Source organism: Carassius carassius, chromosome 46 (genome assembly GCF_963082965.1).
Source record: "Carassius carassius chromosome 46, fCarCar2.1, whole genome shotgun sequence".
In the NCBI taxonomy this organism is placed as follows: domain Eukaryota; kingdom Metazoa; phylum Chordata; class Actinopteri; order Cypriniformes; family Cyprinidae; genus Carassius; species Carassius carassius.
This window is the reverse complement of record NC_081800.1, coordinates 6,167,238-6,177,813: the sequence shown is the minus strand read 5'-3', so window position 1 is coordinate 6,177,813 and position 10,576 is coordinate 6,167,238. Positions and strand designations below refer to the sequence as shown.

The window sequence follows — 10,576 nt, the reverse complement described above, 5'->3', positions numbered from 1 at the left end:
TTCTGTTTTTTTTTTTTTTTTGCTGCGGAATATAAAACAATTAAAAAAGTTAATTGCGACTTTTTAATCTCAGTTTTTCTTGCAATAGCAAATTTATATCTCACAATTCTGATTTATTTTCTCAGAACTGTGAGTTTATATCTCGTTGAATTGCGAGAAACTTTCAGATAAATACTCGCATTCACCTTTTTTGTTTTTGTTTTATTCTCTTGCGGAAACAGGCTTCCATACATATCCACGTAACACCAGGAGGTAGAAATAGCTCACACATTTGCATTTTCCAAAACAGAAAAACAAGCTGAGTCAAGAGTAAAACTTGCAAAAGTGTGTGACATTCGTGAAAAAAAACACGAACCCTAAACTTTTTAAGCAACTTGCTCTTACCATCACAAACATTCAGTGTCTCTTTCCTACACAAAACCGTTTTTATTTTCACCGTTCTGAGAACAATCTGAGGCCGCAGTCTGTCAAGGGTCAGAGGTAGCAAGCTGCTGTGTCTAAATGAAGGACAAACATCACAACATTTCTGATAGAGAAAGACTCGTATCGACCAGAATTCCTTTCCTGTTCGCTTAAAATTGGCTTTAAAAAGACCTTTGTGCCTTCAGAGTCTAGTACCATTAACATGACAAGCATCAGAATCAGAGTTCACCCACCACAGACCTCTACCCCACAAAACAGTAAGAAACAGAATTATCCCTGAAAGTGCGTTTCCTTTGCTTTTAAGGAACATGACTAAATATACAACAAAACCTAGTGCAGAGGATCCCGGTTTGTGTTTTGCCCATGATTGTGTTTGTGATCTTCAGGTCTGTCTAGTTTTCTTTTCCTCACTTTGTTCGTAAGTGTTCGTAAGCACTGGATGAATGGCATCTGGAGGGGTTTTTGGCGAAAGGGTCATTCAGTCCTTGACGAGTCTGTAAACGTGATACTGTGCTCCGTGGTGACTTGTAGACACCTCAAACACGAACGCAATGCATAGCAAAGTCTCTTGTGTGTCTCTGTTTGTGACAACCTGAGGAAGAGAAAAACACATCAGGGAACGGTGTAATAGAACAGTAGACGGAAACTTCAAATAAAGCATGGCATAGCACAGTAGACAGTTATGTTGGATGAGCATAATGACATAAGCTTGGAAATACATCCTTATCTTGGCTGTTTTACAAACTGTACATTCCATACTGATGGCTTTCACTAATTTCTGAGGCCTCTAAATGATCAACGTGATCAAAACTTGCCAAAAAGCTGTTTTAAACAATCTGCTACTTGCCTTCTGTTGTCTGACTGAAAGAAAAAGGTCTTTTAGTATAGTTGTAAAAATGCCCCCCACTGTATTTTTGCTGTAAAATCTTTACTGATTTTTAGTAAACATAAGAATTACTTTTACATTGTAAACTATTTAAACTATTTAAACTGTTTTAAAACGTAATTTACAAGTATGCTTTAATTTATCCTATAGTCTTTTAAATTAGACAAACATCAATATATAAATATATTTAATGCATTTCCTGTTTAAAAATAAAAAAATAATGCACCCTTGTTGAATAAAACGAATTTCTTAACCCTCATAATACATTCAGGTCCATTTTGGTAAAAAAAGAAAAGAAAAAAAAATACCTTATTTCACCAGGGAATTTAAGTTTGCAAGTGCTTTGTAAAATCTTTTTTTTTTTCCCAGATTTTTATTTTTAAGAGATATAGCCATTTAAAAAAATATTAAGAATGGGATCCCATTATTAAAAAATAAATGGGACCCGGGTATGTAAAGAGTATCATTAGCTGCCAAATTATTATTTTTTTTATTAGTTTTTAGAGTTATATTAAAATCCCCCCTAAACAATTCAATATTATTGCCCCCCCCCCCAAAAAAAAACGAATATTTATATTTACTAATATTTATGTTGTTTTGTAGAAATAAAAATGTAGGTTTCATAAATTTGGACTGTATATTATTATTATTTTTTTAGCAATTATTATAAAGTATTTATATAGTTATAATTTATATAGTTATAAATTCAAATGAATTTAATGGAATTCCATTAATTACAAAAGGGTTAATACTGTTAGTTCTTAGATTATGTTCATAGAAATTTCATTCAATTATTTATTTAAATTAAATTATTTATCAAAGGCTTCTCATCATTATTTAAATATATCTCATTACATTTTTTTTTCTTTTGGTGTGGTTCATATGTAATTTTAAGGTTCAAAGGATTTGTAATTTTATTTTAATCAATCAAAAAACAAAGTTAATGCAATAATAACATGGTAACATTCCAAGCTTTAATCAGAAGTTGCTGATCAGATATATTATGTTAATTCAGGTTTTGAATGGATTAGGAGGGTTAAAAAATCTTACTGATCACAAACTTTTGATACACACACACACACACACACACACACACACACACACACACACACACACACACACACAGAGAGAATTACCTGCAGTATAGTGAAGTTCTCCAGGACACTGTTCATCATGTATTTCTCTGGCAGGTGCTTGAGTTTATGGATGAAGTTGATCATGTATTCACACATGGGTGAGCGATGGATCCGGTAAACGTACCTCCCGCCCTCCACACGCGCATACTCCGTCTAGGGGTCAAAAAGTCAAAGAAAGCACTATTGTCAGTACAGACTATCTACAGTAGATAACAAAAACACAGCTATGAATAGTTATGAGCAAACAGTGACCTCACCTCGACTTTCTCTACCACCTGCTTCCCAAAAGAACAGACTTTAGTGGAGACAGTGATGGTCATGTTTTCAGCGCTGCTGTACTGACTGCTGACCCCATAGAACGAGCCTGCGCCATCCCGAACATTACTGCTGTTCAGATCAGCCTGAAACACGATACAGACCAGAATCTGTTTCAAGATGTCTCACGGAGACCAACTTAGTGATTCTGGAGACCTTGACTAAGCAAACTTTCATTTTTATGGGGCATTTATGAAGTGATTGAAATTTGCAAACACATAAGATTTACTGGGCTTTCAGGGCAAGACTTTGTTAATTATAACAGTGCAGATCAACATGCATCAGTAAAAACCCACCCAGAATTTGACCAGAAAGAAGGCGTTCTGAGGGCCTTTCTCAAACAGCTCCTTCAGGCCTCCCTTCTTCTCTGGGAACTTGTCGTATATCTGACGGACGTCCACGGCCTCCAGGAGAGGGTCTGTGTATGAGGGGTTCGTCTGGGCGATGTGGACAAACAGGTGCTTGCTGTACTGTAGGTTAACAGGTGAAGAGGTAACCTTTATTGCACTTTCTAAACAAATGCATGAAACGTCGCCATTCCTGAAAATTGTAATGTTTGTTTTCGTCTGTGACAGTATTGCTATTGTTGGCTAAAACTATTGAAAATCATTTTCAGTAACCGAAAGCAGAAATACAAAATGAAATATAAAAACTAGATTAAAAAACGTAAAGTGAAACTTCAATGGAAATTAGAAATGTTGCTCTGGCAGCTAATTAAATAAGTACTAAATCTACTGAAAAAAAAGCTAAACTGAACCGTTTAAAAAGCAAAACCTCAAGTAAATGACCACATAAAGCACATAAACAAACTAAAATCAAAATATAAAAACATGAAAATATAAAATTTTAAAGCTAAAATATTCATAAATACTATAAAAGTACATAAACTAGACAGATAAACTTTAATGTTGTCTTAAGCCTTTTCTGAAAGTTACAGTATGTTTCTAGCATATTTTTTCACCATGTTGCTAGCATGATTTAGGTTGTCGCTAAGATGTTTACAGTATGTTATAGTATGTATAGCATGTTTTTCGCACACTGCTCCGTTATGAAAATTAACCATGGTTTTACTACAAATAAAACCAAAAACTATAACTATATAATTTTTTTTTTAAATAAACTATGGTTTTAGCAAATTTCTAGCATGTTTTAGCATAATTTTTAACGCTTGTATAGATACATTTGACTTTTGCAGACACCTCAACACATCTGCCATCTTGGAATATGTTGTTTTGTTGTTTGTTACCCGCACTAACAAACTCAATGTGTAATGTATCCATATGAAGAATTATACATAAATGATAAATCCTGTGAATATCTGTTGGTTAAGTCTATTGAAGATATACAGTATATATTCAAACAAGTGAATAACTATGTTTGCTTGTTAAAGGCAACTCTCTCTCTCTATCTATATATATATGAGAGAGGGGGGGGGGGCTATAGCATGCTAGCAACATGTGTAATGTGTGTGTGTGTGTGTTTTAACAGATTTCTAGCATTTATTAGCATGTTGTTAGCATGCTGCTATCATGCTTTAAAGAAACCATCCTGGCAAACACTTAGCAGCGCTCTAGAAACCGCCCAAAACACCTTAACTACTAAAACTAGCATGCCAAAAACCTCTCAGAGCAACGTAGAAACCACATTGCACCCCAACACTTTAGCATTAGCATAATGCTAATACATCTAATCTTTTCAGCAGAAGTGCAACTCACAGTGTCAGGGTCTCTCTGGAGCTCCATGAAGGCTGAGTACTCCAGCATGCGGAGTTTAGAGGAGGCAATGGTCCGGTCCTGCCACACAGGCATGGCAGAGGCGCTCGGGGGGTGCGGGGTGGGTAACTGCTCATAACCTGTCAGGGAAACATGCTTGTTTAGGTCAGGACTGAGTTCACTTTTGAAATAACCCCAGAACTGCTCTCACTTGACATGGGTGTAGGCAGTGGAGGCTGAAGGGTGGAGTACGGACTCGGTGCAAAGGGTTTGATGCTAGAAAAACACAGAGACAGATCAGCAGGATCTCACAAGGGCACTGTGATTGGTTCAGGTGTCAGAAATACTCACTCCTGAGAAGGTCCAGGCTGTCCTGGGATGGGGCCGGGCCAAAACTAGACAACAAAACAGGACCATGTGAGTTTGAAGGTGATGTTAGAGAACTGGTCAAAAGAGGGGGACTTAAACTCTGAACTTACCCGGGCTGGAGGGGGGTAGGGGTGCTGAGGATGAGGAGGCAGCTGACTCTTCATCACACTGGCAGAAACGATCTGAGCGGAGGAGAGAGCAGCCATGTTCTGCAGGGCTTTGTCTTTGGAAGCCTGATCCTGAGAAAAACACCAGAAGAGCTCATTAGAAGCACAGTTTCACTCAATTTGGAACAAAACTTGGATTGAAAGAAACTTCAAACCTTTCCTGATATCTCAGATGAATTTCTCTAATGGAATTTTTAAAATAATAATTAGTTTTAATAATATTAGTTATGGTTCCAAATATTTTAATTCATAATAATAATAACACATAATAAATATTATTAATAGCATACTTTTATACTGTATATGGTAATATGCAATTGTTATGAAAAGCAGACTTGATATGCAGACTACAATCCAAAGGTTTAAGGATCAGTAAAGTTTATTTATTTATAAATTCTATTAATATTGATAACAGTAAATATTTTGACATTGATATAAAAAAGACTAATAAAAAATGTATAACAGTCTCCGCAAAAAAATTAACAATTCAACAATAACACTAAATAATTAAATAATAAAAATATAACAATAAATACACATTCATGTGACACTGAAGACTGGAAGAATTCAGCTTTGCATCACAGAAATAGATTACAAAAAGTATATTCAACTATAAAATATTATTTGTAACAACATTTTTAAATATTAGTGTTTTTTTACTTTATACTTGATCAAATAAATGCAGCCTTAGTGAGAAGTCTTCTTTCATAAACAAAAACAAAATCTTACTGATCCCAAAATTTTTGAACAATAGTGCAATTTTAGTGCAGGATATGCATGCTAAACTAAATGGTTTAGATAAACATGCAAAATCATGCTACAAAGGGCACATATGATACGTGATGCATGCTATTGTGCTTGCAGCCACTCAAACAAAACACAGTATAACACAGAAAACCTGAACAGCATAAACATTCCATGTTTAAAATTTAGTATACAACGCCACAGTTATTTTAGAACAGACTAACAAAAGAACACTGATATAATACAATCTTACAATTATTATATTAATTTAATGACAACGAACAAAACACTTTCAAAATACTTTGTTCCGAATTTGCAGTGTTCTGAGTTTGCAGCTTTAACAAACAAATATTTGGGGCAAAACTGAAACAGAGAATAGCAGTAGTGGTTGCTAAATTTATCCAAACTGTGAGACGGGTGACACTGGCAGCCAAAGCACTGAACCGCGCAAACTGAAGCACAAACCAGTGAACGCTGAGCGTCTGCGGGTGCGATAAAGCTCTGCGGGCAAAACAGACTACAAAACACTTCACTTACCAAGTTCATGGCCTAAAATTGAAAGGAAGAGAAACTGTTAAAAGTGCTGATGAGACAAATAGATCAGATGACACACTGATCAAATGACTCTGAGCAGCTGGACCGAGAGCTCAGGGTTTTCTCTTAGTAAAATTAAAAAAAAAATCAATCTATCTATCTATCTGTCTGTCAGTCAGTCAGTCAGTCAGTCAGTCAGTCAGTCAGTCAGTAGTCAGTCAGTCAGTCAGTCAGTCAGTCAGTCAGTCTGTCAGTAGTCAGTCAGTCAGTAGTCAGTCAGTCAGTCAGTCAGTCAGTCTGTCAGTCAGTCTGTCTGTCTGTCTGTCTGTCTGTCTATCTATCTGTCTATGTATCTATCTATCTATCTATCTATCTATCTATCTATCTATCTATCTATCTATCTATCTATCTATCTATCTGTCTATCTATCTATCTATCTATCTATCTGTCTGTCTGTCTGTCTGTCTGTCTGTCTGTCTGTCTGTCTGTCTGTCTGTCTGTCTGTCGGTCGGTCGGTCGGTCGGTCGGTCGGTCGGTCGGTCGGTCGGTCGGTCGGTCGGTCGGTCGGTCGGTCGGTCGGTCGGTCGGTCGGTCGGTCGGTCGGTCGGTCGGTCGGTCGGTCGGTCGGTCGGTCGGTCGGTCGGTCGGTCGGTCGGTCGGTCGGTCGGTCGGTCGGTCTGTCTGTCTGTCTGTCTGTCTGTCTGTCTGTCTGTCTGTCTGTCTGTCTGTCTATCTATCTATCTATCTATCTATCTATCTGTCGGTCTATCTATCTATCTATCTATCTATCTATCTATCTGTCTATCTGTCTGTCTGTCTGTCTGTCTGTCTGTCTGTCTATCTATCTATCTATCTATCTATCTATCTATCTATCTATCTATCTATCTGTCTATCTGTCTGTCTGTCTGTCTGTCTGTCTGTCTGTCTATCTATCTATCTATCTATCTATCTATCTATCTATCTATCTATCTATCTGTCTATCTATCTGTCTATCTGTCTATCTGTCTATCTATCTATCTATCTATCTATCTATCTATCTATCTATCTATCTATCTATCTATCTATCTATCTATCTATCTATCTGTCGGTCTATCTATCTATCTATCTGTCTATCTGTCTGTCTGTCTGTCTATCTATCTATCTATCTATCTATCTATCTATCTATCTATCTATCTATCTATCTATCTATCTATCTGTCTATCTGTCTATCTGTCTGTCTATCTGTCTATCTATCTATCTATCTATCTATCTATCTATCTATCTATCTATCTATCTGTCTGTCTGTCTGTCTGTCTGTCTGTCTGTCTGTCTGTCTGTCTATCTATTGCTGAATATATTGCTGAATAAGTAAATTATTGATTGGAAAAAAAATGTTCGGACATTATAGAGCGGCTAGAAAATAAACATTCTGGACATTACAGAATAAATTAATTAATTAATTAATGGTTAGTGGGGGGAATTTACTGAACATTATATTTATTATTACCATTATTAGAATCTGAACACAAATTTGAATGATATAGGTATCATCTCCTTAAATTAAAGAGTAAAGGAATAAAGATGCAAACAATAAATAAATAGTTAGTGAGGGGAAAATAATTAGAGAAAAAACAAGACAACAACCAGGTAGTTTTCTGTTTTTTAGGTGAAAAAAAAAATTACTCAGAATTGAGAATTATGCATGTAGAAGTGATTAATCAAAACAATACTAGTGTACTACTACACCAAATTTAAATTGCACAGTGTTTCTCTAAAGTGAACATATAAATCACAGAAAGATGTAAAGATGAGTACAGGTTTGAGTTATGGAGTTCAAGATAAGTTAGAGTGGGATAAATCAATCAATAAATAACTAAACAAATAAATAGTTTAGTCAGACACACACATTCCTATTCGTGTAGACACAACAGAAAGCAATGCAATATTCAATCACCAGAGGGCAACATTACTTTACAAGCATGCTGCTCAGTTCCCTCACAATGTGTTTTAATGAATGCCTGTACAACACACACATTGTGGAACATGTAAGCTAAAAACATCACAAGTCATTATAACATTTAGAGTGTGCCACAGATAGGAAGGATTGGTGAGATTAGGAAAAGCCCAGTTTACAGCTCAGGTCAGAGCAGAGCAGACTGCAGTGAGCCACATACCTTCAGCTTAGACTGAATCTCGCGAGACTTTCTCCGCGCAAGAACCTGCAGATGGCTAGACACCTGCAGGAAGGAAGTCAGAGGAGGGAGAAAGGAAGGAAGGGAGAAAAGAAAAGAGAAGAGAGACATTGAAAAGAAGCCACTGGGTGGCAGCACAGCCATACCTTGATGCCTGCTTGATATTCCCGCATTTTCTTCCTGGCTAACACCTGTATGTGACTAGACACCTGAGGCAAAACAGGGCCACAGACATTTGATATCATCCAACAAATATGTATATATGTCATAACAACAAAACTGTCAAAATGACCAAGTGACCAATAAACCTGACTTTTTAATTACAACATTTCTGTTTCAGTGATCACAGGAAAACAGCACATTTGCACTGCTTCATAATTTGCAAAGAACAGATATATTAGATGTCTCCTACAGACATAGGCAAATTCTCTGTTTATAACACAGATCTGACACTTGTGATGATAAGTTTATATTTATAGTGTAATATTGAAGGTGCATTAAAGGGGTACTACACCACAAAATGAAAATGTTGTCATTAATCCCTTACCCCATGTCATTCCAAACCTGTAAAAGCTTTGTAGGTCTTAAGAACACAATTTAAGATATTTTGGATGAAAACCAGGAGGCTTGTGACTGTCCCATAGACTGCATAGTAAAATACACTGTCAAGGTCCAGAAAACTATGAAAGACATCGTCAGAATAGTCCATCTGCCATCAGTGATTCAACTGTAATGTTATGAAGTGACGACCATCATTTTTGTACGAGAAGAAAACAAAAATAATGATTTTATTCAACAATTAGTCTCCACTGTCTCTCTCCACATCACTGTAGCAACATTTTGGAGAATATGATCTAACGCAGACTGCTTACGCTCTTCTGTGTCAGCCGCGGCACAATGATGCGCTGTTTTCTTTCAAATCAATGCATAAATACACAAAGAAAACGTATCCTTGTGGCGTCCAAAATATCTTAAATTGTGTTCCGAAAACAATAAGGCTTTTACGTGTTAAGAACGACATGGGGATACGTGATTAATGACAAAATTTTCATTTTGGGGTGGAGTATCCCTTTAAGTAGGTTTGTTTTTTTGTTTGTTTGGTTTTTGTTTTTTTACACCTAAAGAATTGAACAGTGTTTTGCCAGATATTTTTACATTGAATGGGATAATCTCATAATAGCATAAATACAAATAAAATGTTTGCTTTTGCACATTGCAAGATCCACACCAATAGGTGTCAGTATAAATTTCAACCAGTGAAACGAAAAGAGACTTAAAAAAAAATGACATTGAACAAGCCAAAAAAAAAAAAAGAAAAGATTAATGACTGAATCAATTACAAGCATCATAATCGAATCAAATCAGAATATAGTGATAATCTTTGACTTTGATATGACTTCTGTTGTACCCATTCAAACAAGTGCTAACAGAAACTGTCACTTTACCTGTTTTCGAGTGCGGGTTTTTCCAGTCCGCAATTTAATGTATCTTGCTATCAGCTCATTACGACCTGGAAAGGATAAGAAAAACAAGATGAGTAAATATGCAAATATACACATTGCTGACTAACACAAACAGCTGATTAATAAAGGACTGAGTGGAGTGTCAGTAATAATAATAATAATAATAATGGTGAAACTGAATATAGATATTAAATATAATAATTGTATATATATAATATAATAAAAATACAAAAATTGTGTAAGCATATAACAAAGTTCAATTCATTATATTTATATACACATTGTTTTTCTGCTGCAGTAGCTCAGCTGGTAGAGCATTGCACTCACACCGCAAGGTCTTGGGTTCGATTCCCAGTGAAAACATTGACTACTACAGTGTTTTATTAATGGATAAAAGTGACTTCCAAAAGAAAAATTATGAATATTTTTCTCATCACATGTAAAATTTTAAACTTTTATACAAAGCTATTGGGAACGAAGACCCATATGCACAGAAAAGCACATGAAATGCTGTAGTGCCTCCACCAGCAATATCACAGTAGGGTGTAAAGCCTCCTATGAGACCAGTTTATTAATAGACCATTGAAAGACAAGGCTTGTGACAGAAGAGTCAGGCGATATGGGGGGTGACTTGGCAAAACAGAAAATAAAAAATA

The 10,576-nt window shown here is 35.9% G+C and overlaps 1 protein-coding gene across 4 annotated transcripts in view; it reads right to left on the bottom strand.

Moving 5' to 3' along the window:
- Positions 1-10,576, bottom strand: part of LOC132129362 (transcriptional enhancer factor TEF-5-like) — a 61,955-nt gene continuing 51,379 nt past the window's right edge. The window contains exons 3-13 of one of the 4 annotated variants that reach the window (XM_059540922.1): positions 9,903-9,967; positions 8,604-8,666; positions 6,290-6,301; positions 4,952-5,080; positions 4,824-4,867; positions 4,684-4,748; positions 4,476-4,612; positions 3,057-3,230; positions 2,703-2,846; positions 2,446-2,598; positions 1-1,015 (exon numbers count right to left, since the gene is read on the bottom strand). In XM_059540922.1, the coding sequence (XP_059396905.1) occupies positions 902-1,015; positions 2,446-2,598; positions 2,703-2,846; positions 3,057-3,230; positions 4,476-4,612; positions 4,684-4,748; positions 4,824-4,867; positions 4,952-5,080; positions 6,290-6,301; positions 8,604-8,666; positions 9,903-9,967 (1,100 nt within the window). In that variant the 3' untranslated portion in view covers positions 1-901. Of the gene's footprint in view, positions 1,016-2,445; positions 2,599-2,702; positions 2,847-3,056; positions 3,231-4,475; positions 4,613-4,683; positions 4,749-4,823; positions 4,868-4,951; positions 5,081-6,289; positions 6,302-8,439; positions 8,503-8,603; positions 8,667-9,902; positions 9,968-10,576 lie in introns of all 4 variants that reach the window. The other 3 variants (XM_059540923.1, XM_059540926.1, XM_059540924.1) reach the window with 3 other exon arrangements.